This window comes from Nannospalax galili, unplaced genomic scaffold (genome assembly GCF_000622305.1).
Source record: "Nannospalax galili isolate Female #2095 unplaced genomic scaffold, S.galili_v1.0 scaffold2527, whole genome shotgun sequence".
Classification (NCBI taxonomy): domain Eukaryota; kingdom Metazoa; phylum Chordata; class Mammalia; order Rodentia; family Spalacidae; genus Nannospalax; species Nannospalax galili.
The window spans coordinates 11,808-38,723 of NW_008356852.1; the positions used below are offsets into that span (position 1 = coordinate 11,808).

Genomic DNA, 26,916 nt, shown 5'->3' on the forward strand with positions numbered 1-26,916 from the left:
TGGTGTATTTAACACAGACCTGTGGAAGGATGAGCATACCAACATCATAGCACTGTAGGGCCTGGGTGGTGTCACCTGGCAACCATACAGCGGACCAGGATCTGAGACTCCCTGACACTACCCAGCATCGGAGAGAGGATCATATCACATGTCACCAGCTCAGGGAAAGATGCAAATTAAAAACTCAGGAATGGCATCCCTTCCCACCATCCTCAAGCCATTCTTGCTTGGGAACCCCACCCTTCTCTCTGTGTATACAGAAAGGTTTAACATTGTAGCTCCTCAGCCTCTATAAGACCACATAGCAGACATTATTTAGACATTTGGATCACTTTAATGTAAACAATGTAAACCATGCTTCAACTGACATATTTGAACATTAGCTTTTTCTTCTTTGAAAGGATTCTCATGGTAGAAATTTCTGTAAATGCTTGACCACTGTACACTCTTACCCCAAGGAGAAAATATGTTATTTAATGCTGTACTAAATAAGAATACACTAGTGATAACAAAATTTTGTAATGCTTAATATTTGGCAAATGTTCATCGAGACCCTCCACACAGCAAGTGCATGGATTAGTCTCCTTAGGATGCACCTCCTGCCACCTTCCCACACAACCTGACAGTGTCCTCACAGCGGGGCTGAGACCCCAGCCTGAGGCGCAACCCCACTGGTGCTCAGAGGCTGGTCTGCCTCTCAGTCCCAAGCTCCTTCTGCCTCCCAGTCTAATGCTCTGGCTTCCTTTGGGGTTCTCCATGTGGTGTGTACACATTTTTTCCCGTACTGCTACGTGCCTTTGGTGTCATTTCTCCTGGGGCCCCTCTGCCTCCTGAATTTTATGAAGTTGTTACAGAGCACCAGCTCTCTATCACAGACCACTGTATTTCTGTGTTAGTGAATTTCACAGCTGCACTCTGATGGTGAAAATGGGCAGCCAGTTGGCATGGACTTTGAGTTTTTAGTTTGTATCATCCTGGAAGTTCCTCACATCCCTGCCATGACTTCTCAGTATTCTGTTGACCGTGAGAAGGTACCCAGGACCCCTGCTCTTTCTATCAGGGTCTGAGTGACCTGGCACTGAGGGTCTCTCACCTGGTCTCTGTACTGACTGCCTTTGCATCGCTGTAACCGAGTCCCTGAGGCAATGGGGGAAAGTTCGGTTGGCTCATGGTGTTGAATGTTCAGTCCATTGTTGCTCAGCCCTGTGTGGTTGGACAGAACATCACGGCAGAGAGAGTGTGTGGAGGAAAGGGCTGTGCGTTTCGTGGTGGACAGGAGGCACTGTGAGAGGAAGAGGTCTGGGGAAGTCCATGGTGACTTCCTCCAGTGAGGCTCCACCTCCCCAAACAGGACCACCAGCTGTCATTCAACAGGAGGTCCTGTGTCGGTAGGGGATGTGTTATGGTTAAACCATCATGGCTTCCATCTAATGTCCACGACAGGAGGCTGAGCACCTTACTCTACAGCTGCTTCTGCAGTGTGGCCTGTGAAAGGGGGATGGGGTCCTCTTTACCTGCACAGGTAGCTGCAGAGACGGAACGATGGCAGCATGGGTAAGGGTGGCCTGCGCAGGGCTTGTTCAGCTCTAAGACTGCCACATCCAGCTTTGCACCTGGTGGTGGATTAGCATACTTTGACTGGTTCATGGGTAAACTGAGTCACACACTCTGAGAACACTCTTCTCTGCCATCCTACCTAGAATTGTTCCTGGGAAAATAAAAATAAAAATTTTAATTTTTGAGAATGGTTTCACTGTGTAGTCCTGGCTGGTCTAGAACTCACAGAGATCTACCTGCCTCTGCCTCCAGTGCTGGGATTAAAGATATGCACCACCATGCCTGGCAGAACATAAGTATTTTAATGATAAATTACAATAAATCAGCAATTGTGCTAGGAATAGTTGCTAGCCTAATGAGTCTACAGTTCTATTTTTCAGAAAAAATAAAAAGATTTTCCTATTTCATTTGCACTAAATAATAAAGTTAAACACAACAACCTCAGTGCACTGTTGCCATTTCCATGGACACAAAATGGTGGTGTGTCTCTCTTAAATTCAAGGAGAAACATCATATCAGGTCACAGCGATTTCCACAGGCCCTTTATATAATCCACCTTGTTACTTTCTGAATTTCTGATATTCTGAATTTCTGATATTACACATCTAATTTCTTCCCAAGGTAACCTTGTCTGACTTCTTGGGTGTACGTGCAGTTATTCTTATGAAGCACACATTAAGTGTCTACTAAGTGCGTGTCTCTCCTGCTTACTAATTATCGCCTGACTCATTCAGAATGCCATGCAATATTGAAGAAGACAGTTTTAGAACTTTATATCCATGCAGCCAGTCCTCAGGAGCTGTCTGTGCTCACGTTCCTCCTCCACAACAGTCTTGACACCTGTAGAGGACCTTGATGTTGTTTGTCATTTCAGCCTATGAGCTACAGAATTGCCCAGATCCACCTGCGTTCCAGAACGGGTTCATGATCAACTCAGATTACAGCGTGGGCCAGTCCATCTCCTTTGAGTGCTACCCGGGGTACATCTTGGTAGGTCAGCCTGTGCTCACCTGCCAGCACGGCACGGACCGGAACTGGAACCACCCTTTTCCACAGTGTGACGGTAGGCTCCTGTCTCTGCCTTGGGGACAGCTCTGCTCCTTGTGGGATCGCAGTTCAGGGACCACTAATGCATATACTTAATAATTCATTAATCCGTGCAACAGGCAATTGTTCAGGATCTTTTACAAAACCCCGCCTACACTTTGGAAATATATCACAGCCCAGAAAGTAAAAAGCAAAACAATCCTTATTCTAAAGGAAGCTGTAAGGCTAAGAAAGTGTTAAATACAAGTAGTCACAGTGCGATTCCAGATAGAAGAGCCTGTCCTGAAGCATGACATGCTCAGAGCACAAGGCACCTCCTCCTTCCCACCTGTTCCCCCAAAGTATAAGATGAGAGGGGAGAGAGGTGTTCACTGAGTTTGTCCTGGTTTTTGAATTATTTACTTTTATTCTTGTTTTGACAAAGCAACTTGAGGAAGGGTTTATTTTGGCCTAGAGTTCAAGGGTGAGCCCATCATGACAGGGGAGGCATGGTGGCAGCGGGTCACGTGGCATCCACAGTCCAAGAGCAGGAGGAGGAGAGAGCTGATGCTCAGCTCCCTGTCTCATTTCATGCAGTGAAGGGCTGTCGTCCAGGCCCTGAGCTGGTGCTGCTCACCTTAGAGTCAGTCTTCCCTCCTCCCTGACTTCATCCAGAAACCCTCTCCCAGACACACCTGGAGGTTCTTTTCATGCCGATTCTGAATCTCCTCATGTTGATAATCAAGATTAATTGGCATATTGTTGGTCTGTTTTATAATAATCTTGTTTGCATTTGTGTTTTGTGGGAGGGGACCTTGAAGGACTCAAAGCCTTACTGCGCAGAGACAGAGTCAGCAGAGGCACAGACAGAGGCATCTTCCAGAAAACTGAAGTCCTAATAGCATGTTCGGCACTGGAGTTTTTAGGATCAGAGCTGCCCCGGTAGCTCTCACAAGCTGTGCTTGGTCCCATTTTCAATCAGCCAATTAAATAATCAGAAAAACAAGAGATTTATTCAGTGTCACATTGGGAAGAATAGAGCAGTCTAGTGACCTCCAACATCCAAGACTGTCTTTGGGGTCCTGACATGAGGTTTAGGTTTAAACAGAAGGTACGAGGTAGGAATGACTGAGCAGGCTTCATCAAGTGGTGGTCCTGACATTCACTGCTCCATTTGTTGCAGCCTCTTGTAAGGCAGTCTGACAAGGCGTCAGAACTATGTAAAATCTCTTTCCAAAATGCAAGCTCTTCCTCTGGAGCTCTGGGCTTCAGTCTTTTCTTCTCCAGGAGATTCCCGAGGAAGTTTTATTTTCTTAGCCCACACTGTTTTAACAGCCTCAGAGCCCGAGAAAGGGACCTGCTCGGGGTCTCTTTACAATATCCCCCTCTTGGCAGGATGCTTATGTGGTAACCGGTTCCTGGGACATGCTGGTATCAGGCTGTTGGGCAGCAGGGTGTGTGGTCCAGGCTCATGACTGGCTCCTCTGAGCTAGAACAATGCTGTTGAGCTTCTCTATGGCTTCCTGGCATTTACAATGTGACAACTTAAACATTTCTGCATTGCCAAGCTAACAAAATGATGAGACGTGATATCCACAGGGACGTGTAACAGGAGGTTTGCCTTGAAGTCTGGATCCTCGCCTTATAATTGCAGTACCTTTGGATTAATATATATATTAAAATTATAATTTCTGTATAAATTGAAATCACTGGCTCTGTGTCCTTTGAAATGCCAAGCACTTGTGTTTCATGGGGGAAAGGGAAGGCATCTAATTGAATTTCTAAGGAAGGAGAAACAGAAAAAATGAGAAGCAACAAAGACATGGTAGTGTTTGACGTTGGCTCCACTTTAGCCTCCAATTCCGTGTCATCATAAGAACAGCTATAAAAAAGTCTTAGCTGTTTTTACAGATTCGAATACTTATTTAATTCCATATGAAATAGAATTTAGAGAGCTAAGTATCTCAGTGATGTGAGGATTTTTTGTTTCCCATTTAGATATTTTAAATTTATCTAATTGTACTTTCACTTGAAAACTCATTCTTCGGGGTGAATGTTCAGCTCAGTAGAGCAGATTCCTGGCATGAACAGGCCTTGGATTCAGCCTCCACCCTCAGCTGCACAAACCCCAAAGCAAAACTCACCTGGCTTTCTCCCATCCATGGCTATACGTTACTTTGAAGTGATCAGCATGGTCATGCTTAAACCAGGTGTGGTGGTGCATACCTTTAGTCCTAGCACTGAAGAGCCAGAGGCAGGTGGATCTCTGTGAGACTGGGGCCAGCCTGGTCTACACAGTGAGTTCCAGGCCAGCTGGGCTACAGGGAGACCCTGCCTCAGAGAGACAAAAACCTTTGCATCGTTCCATTTTACTTTGAATTCCTTTGATTCGTACACAAGAGGTCAATTCTTTGGTTTTATGTTAATAGTAAAAGGAAAATCTAATTCTTTAGTTTTAATTTTATCATTTTTAAACTTAATTTTCTCATATGGAGAAAACTCTTCTTGATAATTGTTTTTCAGGATAAAAATAAGCAAACCTCTCTTTTTCTGTAGTTAAAGCATGATACCATTTTTTTGTTTGATCTTTATATTTTAGTTTATTTTCATGTGCATCTATGTGTATCTCGATGTGATGTGATATGTGTTTATATGTGTGTGTGTCCATGTGCAAGTGTCTGCAGAGGTCAGAGGTCAAGATCCTTGGATGTTTTCCTTACTGCTTTCTACCTGATTTTGCTTTGTTTTGATTTTTTGAGACAGCATCTCCTGTGTAGCCCTAGCTTGCCTGGAGCTTACTTTGTAGGCCAGGCTGACCTTGACTTTACAGAGATCTGCCTGCCTCCTGAAGAGTGGGATTAAAGGTGTGTGCACCATGCCTGGCCTGCCTTATTTTTTGAGACAAGGTAGCTCACTGATCCCAGTGCTCACAGATTGGCTTGCCTGGCTATCCATGAAGCTCCAGGGGCCCTCGTGTCTGCACCTCCTAGCACAGGGGTTACAGACACATGCCATCGCATATTTGTCATTACTGAATTTGTCATTACAGTTCATGACAGAGAAGATGCTAGCATTATCTAAATGAAAGGCCCTTAGGGTCTAGGAGGGTATGTGGCTCCCCAGAGTTTATGCAAGATAAAATGTTGACTGTCTACCTCAGACCCAGCTGATTCCAGTCCCAAGGCTTTCTGCTGGGGCTCCATGCATACCCGTGACTGATGGATATCTACCTGGCAACTCACATCGTGGGAACAAAAGCTTAGCCCGAGCCTCCAGGCTGTCTTTCTGAACTAGGCCAGACCTACACTACCCAGATAGTTAGAGCGACTCCTAAGGAGCTTCTAAGCTACCTCCCAGGAGGCCAATTCCTCACAAAACAAGAGATTGCCACATGCTGTGACCTTCTGGCTAAGACTGAGTACGTTACTTAATTCCTAATAAGAATGTCATGAACTAAATTTAAAAATATTAATGTTTGTGCAAAACTATATCATAATATAAACATTGGATGCAATCAGAGGGACCATACAGGGTTTTCTAAGAAGCATTCAGTATGGGTTTAGCATCCTCTCCATGTTGGATTAAACTTTTAACATTCATGCAGTTTTAACACAAAATTACTTCGCCTATGAAGATTATAGTTTTAAATGTAATAGCCCTTGTTCCTAAGGATGATAGGACACTGAGATGTCACTTCTGCTCCAGGCTAGAGTGTTGCCCTCCAGAGAGACCACAGCACCCTAAGTTGTAATCCTAACACCTTCTCTGAGCCTGGCCCGTGTACTCCAGAGGCTTCCCTTCCGCTGTCCTCTCTGTGCAGGGCCGGAGCAGTGGATACTGTCTTCTTCCAACCTGGGTGGTTATGCAGCGGAGTTCCAGATCCCTGGTGGCAGCCAGTTCCTGCCGTCACTCCACTGACACCAGAAATGAGGATCTGGTGGATATAACCTGCTAGGTTACAAATCCAGGCTTGTCTGACTTCAAACCCCACTTACTCATCCCATGGTTAAATTTCTAGAAAGCTCTGCATAGCCCTTTCTCCTGTTGATTCAGTGGTCTGCTTGGCGAATCTCGTTTCTGTTTCCCAGCATGGGACTGTGATAAATTCAGCCACATGGCGCCTCAGGACACTGATGTCCATGATGGCGAGTTACTAAGAAACTCTTGCTTCTTTCCCTCTGTGTCTTCACCACATCTAAATTCTTACACTTTTATGGCAAAAATTGGCAGTTCTGGCGGACTCACACCTCTGACTTTGGTTTGACTTCAAAGCCAGCTTGGCCCCAACTCACCGTCCTCATTTGCAATGAAGCATTTCAGGCCATTCTACTAATAAGTGGTCGTCTGCTTTTCTACAAGTAAAATAGTTGCCATGCAATAACTACATAAACGCTGATTTGTTAAGTCCAGTCCAGCTGCACGAGGTGCTGTGGCTCTCACGTACCCCCAGCCTGTCTTTGAAACAGACGTCTATAAGTTTATCTTTGCTTCTTCAGGTTAGAGTTGCAAAAACTCCCTCGTGTCTTTGTTTTGAGGCGGGCAGGCTTAGCTGCCACTCTTTGGGACAGCTTACATAGGCTTTAGCAAAGGAAGTGACTTAAAACTGCTCAGATCTGTTTATGTCTAGTTTCTTCATAATCCATTGCACCGGACAGCCCGGTAGATTATCAGCTCAGCCACAGGCGATGACCGACTGGGTTTTTTAATCGTGTGGGAATGACTATCCTGAAGGGATTTTTGAAGATTTGAAGAATATATTAACTGAGACTGAGATAAAACTTATAAATACAATTCTCCTGAAGTTTCCATATTCTAGGGGAACAACTGATAAAGTGGTCGGTGAGACTATCTCACAGTTTCTTACGAGGGAAACTTTCAGCCCCAAGACTTTAGACACTTTGCAGTATCTATCGACTTTCTGAAATCCCATCTGAGTTTTATTTGCAATGTCTCCTTTTTCAGCTCCCTGTGGGTATAATGTGACATCCCAGAACGGCACCATTTATTCCCCTGGGTTTCCAGACGAGTACCCAATTCTGAAGGACTGCCTTTGGCTGATCACCGTCCCTCCAGGCCATGGAGTGTACATCAACTTCACCTTGCTGCAGACAGAGGCTGTGAACGACTACATCGCTGTCTGGTATGGCAGTGCCCGCTGGCGCCAGGCTCTTCTGACTTAGCACTTCCCTCCCATTTGTCTGGTTACATGTTTACAAATGCTCAGGCTGGGCAGATCCTCAAAAAGAAATGCACTCACAAAATCCCATAATACAAAGAAAAATCTCAAGAAATATATTTGGTTTGTTATAGGGTAAAAATATCCAACACTAGTTTAAACATATGGAAACAGTTCAAGATTATTTCATTTCACATTTTACTTTAATTAATAATTAAGGCTGTTATGATAAGGTTTCACTCTGTAACCACGTCTATCCTTGAACTCATGGAGAGCCCCCTACCTGGGCCTTCTGTGAGCTGGGATTGCAGGCATGTGCCACCACACCTGCCTTATTTCACAGTTTTACAATGAAGGAAAAGCTGTGGTGTCCTTTGTCATTGTTTGACGCAGTGACGTGGAAGAAGGCATTCCTTGGGGCCTGACCCACCCTGGAGTGCCACAGGCCTTGCTTCCCACGAGCCTTGCAGGGCAACCTGGGGCATGAGCATGTGGGTCTGTCTCTGAGACTGACCCATGCAAATGACAAACTCCACTGTTGAGTTCTGAGGTCCTGAGGTCGAAGAGCAGGAAGATGAGTTTTCTCCTTGATACTATGAAGGCAGGGGCAGACGGTGCCATGGGGCAGCAGGCAGCTGGGGCTGTTGAATGAACTGCCCTGAAAATTGAAGAAGAAATTTCAGGAGACGAGGATGAGGTTGAGTGCATGTGTGACATATGTGTGCGTATGTGTGGCATGTGTGCATGTAGAAAGTATGCATACATTTGTGTATGCATGCATGTGTGAGATATGTGTGCATGTGTAAGGTATGTGTGTATATGCTATATGATGTTTGTACATGTATATCTCTGTATGTATGGTGTAGGGTGTGTGTACATGTGTATGGTATGCATGCATGTGTGTGATATTTGTGCTTGTATGAGGTATGCGTGTATGTGTGAGGTATGCATCCACATGCGAGGTATATATGCATGTGTGAATTTTGCATACACGTGTGAGATATGCATGCGTATTTGTGCTTGTATGAGGTATGCGTGTATGTGTGAGGTATGCATCCACATACGAGGTATATATGCATGTGTGAATTTTGCATACACGTGTGAGATATGCATGCATGTGTGCAGTATGTGTGCACATGTACAGTGTGTGTACATTTGTGAAGTTATATGTGCATGTGTGAGTATGCTATGTGGCGTTTGTGTTTGTACATGTATGTATGGTATAGGGTGTATCTGTTTATAGCTGTATGTGTGTGCACATCTGTGTTGTGTGTCATGTGTGTCTGCTTGTGTCTGTGTGTAAATGTAGGGGTTTTATATGTGTATGTCTGTTGTATGTCTCTGTGTATATGTGTGGCTGTTGTGTGTATCTACTGTGTGTCTGCCTGTGTGTGATGTATGTGTCTGCGGGCATCATATGGCTGAACTCTCATTCAGGCCAAAGAGAAAGTCTGGGCCCCAGGAACAGATACCACAGGGCCTTCAAATTATATTGCAAATGCAGAGGAGCATGTTGGGCGTTTAACAGACTGTCACGGAGGTGATGCAGCCTCAGGGCTGGGGCACTGCCTCCTCAGCAGCAGGGCTGGGCGGTGCGGAGGAGCTGCACCAGTGGCTGTGGGAATGAGGGTTGGCTGTTCCCCCAACATAACAACGGCAGCTCTGCCAGAACAGCAGGCTCATGTGGACCACACAGTGTGGAATGCAGGCTTAGCCATGCCGCTGTGTCCAGTGCCCACAAACAGAGGGCTAGTGAGAGAGAATGCAAAGCTGCGCAGTCGGCATCTCCTGAAAACTCAGCATCCTGCTTCTAACACAGCACCCAGGAAAGCCTGTGTTTCCCTTTTGTCAGTATTTTCATTCACTTGTAAAACTGTCCAGAGGTGTCACTCATAAGTAAGCTGACACCATAGCGTGCATTCTTTAAAATGCAGCTGTTTAAAGGAGCGAGGCCACTGACGTTACCAACGTGCCTCTGGGGACGCTGGGGCCCACCTGCTCTTCAGCGCTGGTCACACACTGGAGCCCGCGGCGTGGGCCTTGGTTGTGACATGCGGCTTCCTGCTCAGTGGCTCTGTCTCTTTTCCAGGGATGGTCCTGACCAGAATTCGCCTCAGCTTGGGGTCTTCAGTGGAAACACAGCCCTGGAAACCGCCTACAGCTCGACCAACCAGGTCCTGCTCAAGTTCCACAGCGATTTTTCCAATGGAGGCTTCTTTGTTCTTAATTTTCACGGTCAGTCTATCTCCACCACGGCTGCTGGGATGGACACTCCCAGGACAAGCTCCCCTGTGCCACCCACCCTGTCTCCAGCTCATACCTTCCCTGCTGTGTCGGAGTCTGTGGGCTCATCCTGCATGGAGGCCAGAGGCTCCCCAAACCCTTGGGTTGACAGTATCTTTGTGTCAGGTTGATCTGTATCCAGCCCCTAGGATTCATTCCTACATAATCCTATATAAGTAAACAGACCTGAGGTAGTGGCCCATAGGTGATGCAGCCTCAGGGCTGGGGCGCTGCCTCCTCAGCAGCAGGGCTGGGCGGTGCAGAGAAGCTGCACCAGTGGCTGTGGGAATGAGGGTTGGCTGTCCCCCAACATAACAACGGCAGCTCTGCCAGAACAGCAGGCTCATGTGGACCACACAGTGTGGAATGCAGGCTTAGCCATGCCGCTGTGTCCAGTGCCCACAAACAGAGGGCTAGTGAGAGAGAATGCAAAGCTGCACAGTCGGCATCCCCTGAAAACTCAGCATCCTGCTTCTAACACAGCACCCAGGGAAGCCTGTGTTTCCCTTTTGTCAGTATTTTCATTCACTTGTAAAACTGTCCAGAGGTGTCACTCATAAGTAAGCTGACACCATAGCGTGCATTCTTTAAAATGCAGCTGTTTAAAGGAGCGAGGCCACTGACGTTACCAACGTGCCTCTGGGGACGCTGGGGCCCACCTGCTCTTCAGCGCTGGTCACACACTGGAGCCCGCGGCGTGGGCCTTGGTTGTGACATGCGGCTTCCTGCTCAGTGGCTCTGTCTCTTTTCCAGGGATGGTCCTGACCAGAATTCGCCTCAGCTTGGGGTCTTCAGTGGAAACACAGCCCTGGAAACCGCCTACAGCTCGACCAACCAGGTCCTGCTCAAGTTCCACAGCGATTTTTCCAATGGAGGCTTCTTTGTTCTTAATTTTCACGGTCAGTCTATCTCCACCACGGCTGCTGGGATGGACACTCCCAGGACAAGCTCCCCTGTGCCACCCACCCTGTCTCCAGCTCATACCTTCCCTGCTGTGTCGGAGTCTGTGGGCTCATCCTGCATGGAGGCCAGAGGCTCCCCAAACCCTTGGGTTGACAGTATCTTTGTGTCAGGTTGATCTGTATCCAGCCCCTAGGATTCATTCCTACATAATCCTATATAAGTAAACAGACCTGAGGTAGTGGCCGTGGTGACACATGTGAACCCTCCATACACTTCACATGCCCCGACTCTAAAGAAGCAGCATAGAAAATACCATACAACAACCAAGGGGATGGCAGCGACCCTGCTGCCCTTGAGAGCAGTAGGCAAACTCACCAGCCCCTTGTCTCCCTCAGGGTGAGCCCGCAGGACAAGAGACAGTTGGGAGCCTATCTACACTGAGGCCCGGCCGCAAGTTCCCAAGGGAGCAGCATGAGCTTATTTACCTGTTTACATTGTTTCTCTTTTAATTCTTTATTCAAGATTTGTTTTTTTAAAAAAATGTATAAGAGTCTTTTGCCTGCATGTAAGGAAGTGCACCGTGTACATGCAATGCCTGGGGAGGCCAGAAGAGGGCCTCCAAGCCCCTTGAACTGGAGTTACAGGTGGTTGTTGGACACTGTGTGGGTGCTGGGAACTGAACCCAGGCATTCCAGAAGAGCAGCTAGTGCTCTTAGTTGGGTCATCTCTCCAGCCCCATGTTGCCATTGTTTCAACTGGATGCTTTGTCTCTCTGGCTTTGAGTATCAGTGGGCATTTAGTGATCGTGGACATTTGGAGAGAGAATTTCACCAAGCGATGGTTTGCACGTGTGACTGTGTCGGTGTACAAAGCCTTGTACCGAGGGGTTATGTTGCTCTGTTAACAAAGTGACCACAGCTGTTATGACTGTGTCTTTCATACACCCTTAGCATTTCAGCTGAAGAGGTGTCCACCTCCCCCAATGGTGCCGCAAGCTGACCTGCTTACCGAGGACGAGGACTTTGAAATAGGTAAGACTTCACTCCTTCCTTGTACACTGAGGGGTGTGGGCTCTTAAGCTTTTCTCTGATGGGGTCCTTACACAGACTGCTCCCGGTCAGGGAAACCTACCCCACAGCATCATGGGGTCTCGCACAGAGATCACGGACCAAAATGATGGCGTTCTTCCTTCGTTTCTGTGGTTTCTGCTGGTTTTGCACTTGAACTGTGGTTCGGTCCTTTCAGGGCTTCCTCCCCTCTGTTGTGTGTGTCCTTTCATTTTAAAAATAGTTTTCAGAATCTGACTTGGAATATATTTGCAGTTGGGGAAATGTGAGAGGAAATTTACTCCTTTAGAGCTTTTACTGTGTGACTGTAAACACTGTCCTTCTTAACATGGAAAGTCACCAGGTAGGATGTAGTTAATATGACACTTAGAAAACCCCCTGCTTCATTTTTCATGACAGGTCTGTCATTAAGAAGGTCCTGTTAAGAAGCCAGCCAAGGATACGCTGGCAATGATCTGGGGTTTCTCAGTCCCAATTAAAACCACATCTTTCTGCTGTCCCACCCATTTCAGAATGCTGGTCAAGCCCTGTGGGCCAGTTCCTGCTGTGCTCATAATGGCCTCTTTAACTGGAACATGCTGCTCCAAGACCGGGGTCATGGCCGAGCCCTGTTGGTCCTGCTTGGGCTGTCCCATCATTCCACTCCACAGTCGTGCTTAGATCCCAGGCATCTGTTGTGCTTTTATTTATTTAGAGAGGCATTTGGAACACGGAACAAACAGCTTTTAGTCAAGGAAGAAAACGGATATGTTGATGAAAGTTTATAAATTAAGAACTTTAAAAAAGATTTATGTATTTTTATTTAATGTGTATGAGTGTTGCCTACATGTATGTATGTGCACCACATGTGTGTAGTGCCTGTGGAGGCCAGAAGAGGGTGTCAGGTCCCTGCAGCTGGAGTTACAGGTGGTTGCTGAGTTACGATGTATGTGCTGGGACCTGAACTGGGGGACTTTCTGCAAGAGCAGTAAGTGTTCTTAAGCACAGGTCCCAAAATTGTACTTTAGTAACAGACATAGAGTGAATACAGACATTGCACAGTGACAGGATTCAGTCAACAGTCACAAATGATGGATATATACATAGCCATCTAATGTTCTAGAACAGTTTACCAGCATGTTGATCGTTTCTTTTAGGGGACTTTGTGAAATACCAGTGCCATCCTGGGTATACGCTGTTGGGGAGCGACACACTGACGTGCAAGCTCAGCTCCCAGTTGCAGTTCGAAGGCTCTCCACCCACCTGTGAAGGTACACCCTGCTTGTTGGACTGCTGTCTGTGTTGCTCTGACAGTTTGTAGGGATGCGTTCAAATTTAACCCAAGCTATGCTGAGACAACCTCCCTGTGAAAACAAGCTGCTAACAGAAATATCTGATGGCTTTTTGCCTGTAGCTCACCCTGAAAAATAAATCTAAGTCCTTTCCAAGCAATTGATCATGAAAATATTCTAATACACAAAACTGAAATATTTTTAAAAAGCATCTGATCCCTGGCACTCTTCCAGGAATGTCTCCACATTTCTAGTGCGTTTTTGTCTCCCTCTGCCCCCATACCTCTCCATCAATCTGTCTCATATTTTAGATGCATTCGGACACGCTTTGGGTATCCTGAGAATTCAGTCAGTACTTTAACTGAACTTAATTAGCTGGGGCTTAACACCTTCTGGTATAAAATGTATAAACAAAAGAAATATATCCATTTCATGTTTTATATGCCTTTCAAGTAAATTGACCATATGCCAGAACTTAGATAATTTTCAAGATTTGAGGCTATGTCTGTCGGTTCAGTGGATTAAAATACAATTAGGTCATTTAAGAAATACAATTTAATGAGCATCATTTTCCAGTGCAGTGGGAACAAAAACAGTTCAGGTGGCCCGAGTCAGTCGGAAGTACCATGGATTCACTGTGGAAGCTTACTGTTTACTTAAACAATCACAGACATGCTGGAGAGCCTCTGAGTAGTGGAATTTCCCCTTTTCAGGAATGTATTTTCATGCACCAGGGAGACAAACAGTAAGACAAGTGTAGCTAACAGGGACCAGAGCCTGAGCCTGAACCCCTCGTATGCCTGCAGGTCTGTCTTCTGCCCATGTGCAGGAGGGGACAGCTCCTGTCCTGCTTGTGAAAGAGTTGGAACCACCCGTGAATAATACATAAACTATCATTGTGAGTGTAATGACGTCAGTTTTCTCCCCCAACAAAGGCAGTTTTCTTTGCACTGTGAAAATACCACTTTTCCCATGATTTCCTAAAGCTCACACCTGTGGATATCATCTCTGGGTGTCTAATAACATTCTGGGTTATGGCTTGTTGGGAAGCATCCTCATCACCTTGAGAGAGGGACAGTCAGAATCTCAGAAAGTTACAGTTAGAAATGAACAGCTGTTGGATAACCACATAGCTTGGAAAATTTAACTTCAAAATTGCTCAAGTGGGGTAATTCCCTGTGTTTACTCTGAACCTACTTCTTCAGGAATCAGCACACACCCTTGTTATTATAGCACACCTTCAGAAAACATCCACTAGTGTGATACAGGACTGCAGATCAAGGTCAGAGTGTTCCCAGGGTGTGCTGACAACATACCATTAGGTCAGATCCTGTCTTAATTCAGAGGAAAATGAGCCATGGGTGCTGGCATCCAAGTGGTACTTCCTGTGTTCAGGAAGACCTGTCTTAAAGAAGAGAGAGCAACGGAAAACCTTGGAAGTGGGAAAGGGCACCTGGCACCCAAAGAGGAGGAGCAGCTCTTCTAAGGGAAGCTGTGCTCAGAGGGATGGTTCCAGCCCAGGGCCAGGCTATGGCATCAAAGTGGCACTTCCTGTGTTCAGGAAGACCTGTCTTAAAGAAGAGAGAACAACGGAAAACCTTGGAAGTGGGAAAGGGCACCTGGCACCCAAAGGGGAGGAGCAGCTTCTTCTAAGGGAAGCTGTGCTCAGAGGGATGGTTCCAGCCCAGGGCCAGGCTGTTAAGATGCCGCAGTGCCAGTGGACTCATCCTACAGACAGTGAGGAGCCATTAATAGTTTCCAGAAATGCATTAAAAGTTAGAAACGTACACAGGTTCTGAAAAGAACCCATAACCGTGTGGCAGTGTCCTCCCTCTGCAGGAAGCGGAGCGGGGCTCACAGGAGGCTTCTGGAGCTGAGTCCTTCCCCACGTGAACCCCAAGGCTGGAGTGGCACAGTGGCACTGCTTAGAAATGGCTTTGTTTTCACTGTTGTCTCACCCTGTCGTTTCTTTTTAAGTTATTTATTTTTGTTTTTTGTGTATGAGCCTTATGCCTGCAGGTGTGCAAGCGCACCCATGACCTGTAGTGCACTCAGAGGACAGAAGAGGATCTCGGACACCCCGGAACTGGAAATACGGAGTGTTGTTAGCTGCCATGTGGGTGCTGGACTTTTTTGCTCTTAACTACTGAGCCGTCTCTCCAGTCCCCCAGTCGGTTCCTTTACACATCAATTTCAATGACCAACAATCCTAATTCTTGTTCCTCACCCTGTGTTACTTTACTAACGGTCTGAAAAACACACTAAATAATGTGCCCCATGTTTTTAAGCCTCACAAATGATTTTTCCCCTCCAAAATTAGTGAATCTGCCCTGTGCCAAGGGTTTCTAGTTCCAGCTACAGGCAAACTCTTAAAGGTGCCTTGATGGTGCCTTTCAGCAGCAAGGTTTCTCAAATGCCCCTTAGGTATGCTGGGGTTTTAAAGGTGTGAAGGCTTCTGGGGAAAGAAGCAGCTCAGCTCCAGGAGCCTGTGCATCTTGAAACCTCCCATGGTAGCTGGGTTGCTCCTGGCAACAGTTTGTAGCAGGTGCTGGGAAAGAGCAGAGCAGGCAGAAAGCACAGGCATTTGGCTCAGCAAGTAACACATCCAGATGTATTTTAAAACTGATATTCATGCCCGAAAATAATAGCATTAAGTGTTATAAGAAATGATAAAAATGGTTTTGTTTCTATTTTCATTTCACCTTCTCTAACAAGCAAGAACGCCATTTTAGGACCTGCAGGGGTAAGCGTTGCTGGGCCGGATGCTTCTAGTTTGGAAGTTGCTCTTTGCCTGGCCCTGGAGGCAGGCTGTTTTCAGCAACTCATTGCAAAGTTTCCTGTTTCCAGATGGTCTGAAGTTCAGTGTCATTTAAAACTCTAGTTGCAGTGGTAGAGCATGCAGGGAGGAGGGCTTGCTGCTTATTTCCCTAGTGAAATTCAGAGAACAGAGGGTACTTGGGAGCACCTTCCTGTGGAGAAAAGATGGGCATGTAGTTAAGTCATTTCCAGGCTCTGTAACACCTCTGCCCATATGGCATCTTCTATTTAAGAAAAGCATTTACATCTCCTGCATCTAGTTATGACCCCAGGGGTGGCTGTTCTGGCCCTCGGTAGCAGACATAGGAAAAGCTCTAGCTCTGGTAACATGGAGGCAGGTCTGTGGAACTGTGCTCCCTGGCCCACACAGGTGTGCAGATACCAAACCAACCTATGTGCTGTTCTTTTAAAAAATATCAGCATTCCAGTTTATAATTGGCAAAGTAAATTTTGCAGAGTGATCTTATCAGTAAAGGAATTGGGTTTGTATCTCAGTAAACAAAAAGTCAAAATACACAACCAGAAGCCAAAATAGTGGAGAGCAGTTTATCGACTGTAGCAGGTAGGGAAGGCACTGGGATAGTTCCAAAGCATTCGATGGGGGATACGTACTCTTATAGAAAAGCATGTGAGGGGCAGCACTATCCCGAGCATGCTCAGTTTGAGGTTATAGGACAAGAAGTAAAATAACGCAGGTAATTGGTCATGCCTAGACCAAAGTCATGTAGCAAAGTTCAGGAGGAAGACGCAGCAGGTCTATGCGTGCTCGGATCCCACTGTAATGAGCCACGTTACTCTCAGCTCCTTAGAGGTGTGACCCAGAGCACCCAGTGACCTGAACTGGGTCCCTGCAAGTCTCTCAAAGTCTTAGTTAGCTAAAACAAAAAGAAAACACAACAGTACTTTAATGCAAGCTTGACCAGAAAGTGCCTGCCTCGTGGGTCCCTAACAATATCAGGACTTTACACCAAAATTTTCGGTCTGTAGCCTTTGGCAGGAATTATTTTCAGCGACATTACTGCCATTGATTCACACTGTCTCTATTTTAAGACATTGATCTAAAACACACATTTTGAAGGGTTCTGTGGCAAAGTTCCTCACTGATAGTTTGGTCTTAAATTTTAAGATACATTTCAGTTAGAATATCCAGATAAATGTTGACCATGGTATAGTTTGGTCTAAAATTTGGCTAAATTTTAAGATACATTTCAGTTAGAATATCCAGATAAATGTTGACCATGGGAAAGCAACATTTAAACACAGTTAATTAAGAATTATACATCTGAAAGCTGGACATGGTGGCACACACCTTTAATCCCAGCACTTAGGAGGCAGAGGCAGGAGGATCTTTGTGAGATCGAGGCCAGACTGGTCTACATAGTAAGTACCAGGCTAGCTGGGGCTACAGTGAACCTGTGTCAAAAATACCACCCCCCCCCCAAAAAAAATAAAAACTGAGAAAAATCTCACAAATCTCACAAACTCTTTTACCTGTTTGGAAAGTGTCTTCATTTAGAAATGTATGTACAAATAATATACAGTCGACTCATTAAATGAGGAAATTTAGCAAATAGGATCCATATCTTTAACAACCTTAATATCTTTCTTTGGAGATTGATTTCATTTTAATCATGAGTATATGTGGTATGTGCATGTGCATGTAGCTGCCCATGGAGGCCTCAGAGGACAAAGGTGTTGGGTCTCATTGGAGCTGGAATTAGAGGCTATTGTGTGCCACCTATTTTGAGTGCTGGGAACTGAACTGTGGTCCTCTGGAGGAGCCAGAAGTACTTTGTCCCCTGAGCCATCTCTCCAGCCCCAAGCTTATTGTCTTTGAGGAAGGCTGGTTACTAACCTTGCTAACATTGTGAATAGCTCTGGCACATCCTGTTTATATGCTGTGACCAATCAGATCATTCATTTCCCTTAACAACTCCACAAGCAAAATAGTTCTGGAATGCAATTTAATTTAGCAGTGAGAAAAGTTATTAATTAAGGAACTCGCCTTTTGGTGATTCTACCTTGTACTTTCATACCTATGCTGTTTAGAATTTTTTAACTAGGCTGGAAGTAGCTGAATAAAAATAAAAGCAGGAGGGGACAGATGTGCCATTCCTGTAACAGCTCAGGGATTCAGACAAGTTCTCACTGTGGAAGCCATGGATCCTCCTGAGGAGTATAGGGGACTGTGGGGTGAAGAGTGAGTCTGAGGCAATGTTTCTCTGACTCATTCATTCCCAAGCAATCACCAAATATTCAAATTTTCCTTTTCCAAGTATAGTAGAAGTCATACTTAAAACGAGGATTTTTTTTCTTACAAAGAACCACCACATCTTGTCCCATCATATTGAAAATTGTCTTTATGGCTGCTATGGATACCATGGGTGCTGTGATGAAATGCACAGTGTCCTCATCAAGCTGTGTCTGAGATGCAGGGCCAGGGGAAAGAGCTGACTCAGTGGATGGACCACAACCACTCACTGTGACTTGCCTCTCTCTCTCAGTGTTGACACCTGGTATTAAATGTAGTCAGAGCTCGATGAGATTGCCTTCTCTTTCCATGGGATGCTGTGCACAGTGATAAAAACTGTCCTTTCCAATGTTGGATTCATTGTGTGAGAGCAGACGTTTAAGTGATATTTCTCTCTTCAGCACAATGCCCAGCAAATGAAGTCCGGACAGAGTCTTCTGGAGTTATCCTCAGTCCAGGGTATCCAGGCAACTATTTCAACTCACAGACCTGCTCTTGGAGCATCAAAGTGGATCCAAACTTTAACATCACTCTCTTTGTGGACACATTTCAAAGTGAAAAGCAATTTGATGCACTTGAAGTATTTGATGGTAAGTCTTTGGGGTTTTTGTTACAAGGCCCTGGAGATCATGAATGAAGGCGTATCCGAATGTCTTAGTAGCACAGTGCTTTAGACACATCCTTTAACCATGTCTTCCCACAACAACAGTGACGACAGGGACCTTGTGCATTCTCAGAGATGAGGTGTCCTGCAAGCAATACCAGTTGTTATTTTTCTACAGGTGAATGTGTGTGTGTGTGTGTGTGTGTGTGTGTGTGTGTGTGTGTGTGTGCGCATGGGTGTGAGAAGCTAGAGGATATTTCACAGCTCCTCGGGGGCCAGATACTTTATTTTCTTTTTTAATGAGAGCATTTCACTGGCCTGGAACTAATAAGCTTGCTGAAGCCCCAGGAATCCACCCGTCTACCGCTGGCATGCTGGGATTGCAAACATGTGCCAACATGCTGTAGCTTTTTGCACATGTGTTCTGGGGTCAAATTCAGGTCCTTGTGCTTGCAAGGCAAATAATTTACCGACTGAGCCATGTCTCCAGCCCCATATGTGATTTTTTTAAAAAAACATTCTTTAATTCTTTAGCTCTGATTGATTAATCAGAATAATGATCTCAGAAGCCTTTGTTATTGATTTCTTCCCCAAATCTTGCATTAATTCACAGGTTACTACAGGACAGTTGAGAAGTTTTTCACTCATTCCAAATGTGTATTTTGCTAGAAATGGAGTGAAATGCAGAGAACAAGGCTCCTGCTAATGCTGTTTTCAACACTAGTGCCATGACTGTCTGTGTTCTCATGGTCATTTTAGTGCAGCATGAGCTGCCCTGCAGGTTCGAGATGAAGCTGATGCTGATGGTTTTCTTTGCACAGAAGAACAAAGCAGGGCTCAGTGAAGGCTGGGGAGGGCACAGGGCTTTCTCGTGGTTCCATTGTTGTTACTGAGTTCAGACAAACCACAATCAATTCAGCAATAAAAAATTCTCCAAATGGTCCATGTGCTTCTGTGTTTCACTAACTTAACAGATCGTAACAGCCAAATCTCTTACGGAGACAGACCCACAGTGATCAATGTATATAGTTCTGAGGATTTGCTGTATTAAAAGCAGAGCCTTAACGGTTACACATAGAAACAGAGGACTGGAGAGCAAGAATTGTTAAATTATATGTCCAAGCAGACACATGTACTGATAGACTTTGCTCTCAATCTGTAAGCAATTGTGGCAAATGCTATGCCCATCGTTTCTATTTTGGTGACATGGGGACTATTTTATACTCCATGGGCTGAGAAGAAGTAGATGACCCAATTTATTCTGAGCATCAGTTGACCAAGAGTGTATTGCTCTCTATGAATCAAGTGTGTGTTTCCCACAATTTCTAAGAATCAGGTGTGGGCTTCCTACAATTTCTATGAATCAAGTGTGGATTTCTCACAGTTTCCAAGAATGGGGTTTTAAAGTCATAAAACTTTGAAGAAAGGTGTCTGAATTGTGAGACTGGTTTGCTGGTGACATACTGGCCGGTGTGCCTGGGTCTCAATTTTCTAGGCTATCTGGACACATGAAAGGTGGATGCATGCTTTTAAAGACAGGCCTAGAAAACTCACTCCATTTTAGACAGAGAACAGATGGAGAACAGAAAGGCATTTGATGTGGGATTAATAACTCCTGAAAATATACTCTTGCATTCTGTCAGTAAAAATGACATTTAAAGTGCAGTGAACTTGGGATAATGAATTTCCCCATGGCATTTTGTTTCAGAACAAATATGATCTGTTTAAACAGCCATGAACACACAGCTCACAGCTCTGCCTTTTTCCCCGTGAAGTAGGGTCATCCTTCCTCAGGGAGTAAGTGCCATATTTCCTACAATCTTTCATGACAATAAGGATCATATCTGGGGGCCTGGAGAGATGGCTCAGCAGCTAATACCACTGTCTGCTCTTACAGAGAACCCAGGTTTGATTACCAGCACCCACATGATGGTTAACAATCTGCTAACAACTGAACACTTGTTCGAAACTCCAGTTCCAGGGTATCCAATGCCCTCTTCTGGCCTCTATAGGAATTGCATGCATGTGATGCACATATAGAAACAGGCAAAACACACACATAGAATTTTTTTTAATGATTAAAATTTTAATAAAGAAAGAATCCATTCTAGGGAATCTCAACACCAACCTCCACATTCTTGTTGACTACCTGGTTTCTTTGTGGGTTCCTGGGAGTGTTATAACAAAAATGCTGGATGATATAAGCAACAGCCCAGTTAGTCTTGGAGAATGGTCATCCAGAATCAGCTGATCTCTCTGAGCCTTTCCTTGACGTGTAGGTACATCCTCCTCCCATGATCATCATGTTTGTTCTTTGTGTACCTGTGTCCTGATCTCCTCTTATTAGAAGGCACTATTCACATTGGAGTTGGGCACACTCCTGAAAACTATTTGATTTAGCTGTCTCTGCACAGCACATACCTAGTCAGCTGCATTCTGAGCTGCGGTAAGTAGAGATTTACTGAACTGTTGGGCAGAACAAAACAGATCCTCCCACAGTTTTACTGATGGAGGGAACTAGAAATGGTTTGGGAGTTAGAATGAGTGAAGTAGTGATCTCTCAGAATGAGTGAAGATTCTATAACGGACATCAGTTGCCCTGATGACGTTTATATTATGCACAGTCGTGAGAGGTGCAGGTGCACTCCTCTGATGCTTCCTGTGCGTGAACTGCAAAGTGGGAGAAGTCAGGAATATTTGAAAGACAAAGAAATAATGTTACACCCACTGACAGAAGGGGGATTGTGAGTCCAGCTTCTATTTCAACAGAGGGATTTCTCTCCCACGTTATAGGAAACTTTCGTCGTAAGAGGAATACCCACTTGGTTTTCTGAGCTGGAATTTAATAACTTTGCTTTATGATGTTTTTGAAAAACTTGTAAATATAAAGACTAAAAAGGAAGAAAATATATCAGTAGTGATTTTTTAATGAGGCCTTGTTTCTATGGAGAAGCAAAGTATGGAGACATTTAAAATATCCATAGGAATATAAGTCTCCTTTCAATTCTATTGAGGGGGTTATATCCCAAAGAAAGAGTGAGGTGGGTTACTGATGTGGATGTTCTTACTATACATCTACCTACTTACTCATCTTTCCTTCCACCCATCATATACCCATCCTCCATCCATCATCCATCCATCCATTATTCATCATCTCTCCATCCACCCATCATCTACCCATCCATCATCTATCATCCATCCATCCATCCATCCATCCATCCAATCACCATCCATCTATCATCCATATACCCATCATCCATCCATCATCTATCTATACACATATATCCTATATTGTGCACTTTTGTGTTTGTATGAATTGTGATGATACTGATCTGAAAATGGCATGTTCAAACATCTGAATGTTATTCCCAGCTTTACATATGCTGATACAAACACACCTACTGCAATTATTTTAGAAACTACACAAATTTAACTTTTCTTCATGATATTTCTAGCACTTAAAAGCTCCAGCCTGTTAGCTGTGCTCCAGATGTATCACGGACAATAATACTGGAATGTACATTTTTGCACTATAAACCACACTCACATATACATGTGCTAGAGATGACGGAGGAGAGTCAAATCTCCACTTCACCATGAATTACCAAGTTCCCAAAGAATGTTCTCAGTTTTCCACATCTGCATAGAACTAGAAATTCCAATGATAAAATTGCATTCAAGTTTCCAAATGCTACTATCTCATTGACATGTGCGACTCAATTTCCCTCTTATGTCATCAGAAATTTATGCGCCCAACTTCTTCCCTCTGATTGGTTTTTTATCAAAGGGCATATCAGCTGCTATTTTCATTTGAAACTTTTTGTCAACTTTGGAAATAAATAGTTGTATGTAGTACCAGCTTAATCAACGGCCGACCACGATCTGCATTTTGTAGGCACTCACATTTGAACGTTTTTGTTTTTCTGGTTTATTTAGGTTCTTCTGGGCAAAGTCCTCTGTTAGTGGTCTTGAGTGGGAACCACACTGAGCAATCCAACTTCACCAGCAGAAGTAACCAGCTCTACCTCCGCTGGTCTACTGACCATGCAACCAGCAAGAAAGGCTTCAAGATTCGCTATGCAGGTGAATAAATGGACATTGCACGAAGGGCTTTTAGTACATCTGTCTTTATTTCATAATAGACTAAGGTAGAGGTGACGGTATACAGCTGATCGCTATTAATAAACAACAGCAAGAGACAGATCTAATGAGCAAGCTTGATTAATATTCTTAAATGTATTGCTGAAATGATATTTAATTTGTATATCATAGACAACAAACACATTTCCCCAAAATTAAAATAATAAAGTCAAAATTAAATTAACATTGGGAACAACAGAGATGTCATTATATTGCTGTAAATTGTGTACGTGGCTTTTGCTTTTGGCACTAACATCGTTTTATGTGTTTCTGTACATTTCATTATCCTTACATATCCTTACATATATCCGTGTATTAGCCTGTATTTTGTGTGAACATGTACATTATACATATATGTTTTGTGTGCATATATATGTTTATATATATGTGTGTGTGTATGTGTGTGAGAAACATAGGTCTAGTGTGCTTCCTTATCACAATCTGGGTTATCCCATCTTTTCTCCATGGTCTTTAATAGTCTGTGAGTATTAAATTACCTGGAAAGTTAATTAAGCCATCTAGTGCATTGATGAAACATTAAACCTGGTGTACAAGCTCAGTCTGATCTAATCTACACTAGTATTTATATTCCCCTACGAAAGCACAGGGAGGCATATAATTCCTGAGTTTAGTCATGAAGCACAACAGTCTAAGCTTCTCTCAGTCAACTGTATCCAGGTCAGAGTTTGAGGGGTGTCTCCCTTGGAAAGATGCCACCCAGCATGCCAGATGTGGTGTCTGCAGACGGCTGTTCATACTCCTGTTGGTGGTTCAGATTTTCAGGGGGATCCACATCAGTGGAGCAAGATGGGATGTTGAAAGATTTCAGAAGACTGTGAAAGCAGCCAGGCTTTGAAAGGCTCTTGATATGAGGACCATTGGCTGAGAATTCAGGCACTGTCCCTTTGAAAATGTGATAAAACACACTAGACCCATGTCACAGAGCACATCAGAGCAACAACTGGATTTGCATTCATCAAAGCCTTGTTCTGAGGATGTACAAGGCTCAGACTTCTCAGCCTGTTTGAATTTCTTTCCACAATGCAAAAATGGTTAGTGTAGAGGAAGTCATGGTGAACACAATTTATCCTGTTTTATCTGTGGTGAATTATTTAGTAACCTGCTAACATGGAATACTTCAAATATTTGTAACACTAGCCTCTGCCCATTCATAGAACAAGAGACTCTTTATCCGATCACACCAGGAAACAGAGGTTATGAAGTATTATGCTGTGTCCTTGGAAATATATACAGATGCTTATATGTTTCATATATGAACATGTACATTTGCACAAGCAAAAACACATGCACATGATCTGTGAGATATACAAACACATACAGGTTTCCCCTTAAAATTTACTGTTTTCTGTTAGGACTTCAAGGTGTGGGATAGCGGGCTCTAGCCCATAATATGATCACCCAGCCACACGCTGCGTCCTGACCTTACATTATCCTTATGTATAATCTGTTGGTCATCCCGAAACCTGCCTGTGCTTTGCCTCATAGGGAAGTAGGGCATTCAGAAAAAGGAGCCAGGCATTTCCAGGGCTTACCTCTCTCCCTGCTGTGTTTTCATTTATTCAAGGGAATAGAGAAAGAACTTTGTAAAGATAAAGTAAGCTTCTTTCTCTAATGTATAAATATTATGTAGCAATTTCAGCCACTGAGATGTTGTGCTCTGTGTGAGGAAGACAGTGCCTTTAAAACTAATACTTGTCTGTAAGTTTAAGGCATCTCCAGTGGAGGGACTGATTGGTGCTGACGTGGATTATTTTCCTTGAAGTAGTATATTTTCTGCAAAGATTTGACTCAAGTCCCTTAAGCTATAAAATAAATTTAATGTCTGTATCATTACACAATTCATATAGCCCACTAAACAATAATAACAGTACTAATAAGTTCCTGTTTTGATGGCAGAATGTTATCTGCTTCTATTTTCTTTGTTTTAATCATGTCTGTTAAAATTTTAGGCAAGGTTTTGGTTTCAAATATGGTCCCTTGAGCAAGGTCCACTGCTGCTTCCCCTTTGTGTGTGTTGGGGGGGCAGCCTGTGGGTACCTTGTGGGGAGCCCACAAGTGTGAAGCTCTGCCTCTCCCTAGTCAGGCTGCCGTCAGGATCTGCCTCCTGTTGAAGGGGGGGGCAGCCTGTGGGTACCTTGTGGGGAGCCCACAAGTGTGAAGCAAGCTCTGCCTCTCCCTAGTCAGGCTGCCGTCAGGATCTGCCTCCTGTTGAAGGGCAGCAGGTCCCTGAGCCTGGCAAGGAGACCTCAGACTCCAGGTTGTGGGGTTGTCGGGTGCTTATTTCGAAGGCTGGATACCTGGTGCACATTTCACAGCTTGTAAAGATGAGATATTTGGCTTGTACCACCTCACCAGGAGACACACCTGTCCTGTGTTGCTTTGTGACCTTTTTCTGTCTGCATGTCCCAGCCCCTTACTGCAGCCTGACCTCCACTTTGAAGAATGGCGGCATTTTAAACAGGACCACAGGGGCAGTGGGGAGCAAGGTGCATTACTTTTGCAAGCCTGGATACCGAATGATTGGCCACAGCAATGCCACCTGCAGGCGGAACCCAGTGGGCGTGTACCAATGGGACTCCATGGCACCACTCTGCCAGGGTAAGACACCTGTTTCCCACCCAACTGGGGCTGCCATGTCATGTCTGGATTTAATCACCCTTTGGAAACAAGAGAGATGATGCATGAAAAGTGTTGGGAAATGGAGCCCTGAGCACTTTGCTCAGCAATGAGCACTAAAAGGACAGAGATGGGAGTGCTGGTGCTCAGCTGGTGTTCTTTCTTCTTTTGTGTTTCTCCTGGGCTCCTAGCTCCTGAGAGTCAAGGTGAGTCTCCCTAGTCAGTTAATCCTCTTGGTAAATGATCTCATAGACATGCCCAGGGGTGTGTCTCGTTGGGGTTATAGATTGCATCAAATTGTCCAGTTGACAAGGAAAATTGACCATCACAATTGGCTCTAACAGTACCGATAAAGCTTTCCATAGATCATGCAAACATTGCTGACATTTGCAAAAGGCTTGATTTAGCTACACAGCATGAATTCAGAGAATAAATACCCCCTTGGTTGTGGGTACAGTTATTCTAATAATAACTTGTTCTTTCTCTTGAAATTAAAAATGGTAGCGTTCCATTAAGATGCAAAGTAATTTCCCATCCATTGTATTATTTCAAAAACTGCACTACTGAAAATGCATTTCCCAATTTTACTTTAAACGCTCACCCTTTGAGCCATAAACTGTATGTTTGATTTTCTTTTAGACATTTTAGTCTAGGTCTAATTAATGCTGATTTCACTCTGAATTTTGTTTTTGCATATTATCAATCAGATGGATAAAAACTATGTTTTCAAGTAAAGTATTTTAATTTTAACTCAAGGGTTTTAAGTGGTCAAATTTTTATCATTTTGTCTTATGAGGTTTATATTCATAATGAAGTCGATTAGCCTCTGCAAGTCAATTATAATTTATGAGTGGGACTTGATACTGACCCCTATGTCTTTCTTTTACATAAGATATTAGATTTTCTGTAATTGTGGCATGATAAACTAGCAGGTACATATCATACTTGTGTGACTTTAAGCACGTGATGGTGTTCACATTTTTAGCTTGGTTTACATTTTACCTCCTGAAATTCCACTTTACTGTCAGAGAGGCCCAAGCATAGCTCCATGCCCCATACCTTGTTAGGAATGGCAAGTTTTTTCTTTTAAAGTCCCTGAGGCTTCTTTATTTGCTTTAAGTGTTCTTTGCATGTGTGAAATGGAACTCATTTCTGAAGACAGCCCATCTCTGCCAGGGAGGCCT

At 44.3% G+C, this 26,916-nt stretch overlaps 1 protein-coding gene across 1 annotated transcript in view; it reads left to right on the forward strand.

Annotated features, from left to right (window-relative positions):
* The first annotated feature begins 1,550 nt into the window (after nt 1-1,550).
* LOC103751354 (CUB and sushi domain-containing protein 1) overlaps nt 1,551-26,916 on the forward strand; it is a 144,169-nt gene continuing 118,803 nt past the window's right edge. Inside the window, exons 1-9 of the mRNA XM_008854744.1 lie at nt 1,551-1,554; nt 2,432-2,620; nt 7,546-7,723; nt 9,849-9,994; nt 11,896-11,976; nt 13,149-13,262; nt 18,753-18,941; nt 22,892-23,038; nt 25,526-25,714. Coding sequence (XP_008852966.1) covers nt 1,551-1,554; nt 2,432-2,620; nt 7,546-7,723; nt 9,849-9,994; nt 11,896-11,976; nt 13,149-13,262; nt 18,753-18,941; nt 22,892-23,038; nt 25,526-25,714 — 1,237 coding nt within the window. The remainder of the gene's footprint in view (nt 1,555-2,431; nt 2,621-7,545; nt 7,724-9,848; nt 9,995-11,895; nt 11,977-13,148; nt 13,263-18,752; nt 18,942-22,891; nt 23,039-25,525; nt 25,715-26,916) is intronic.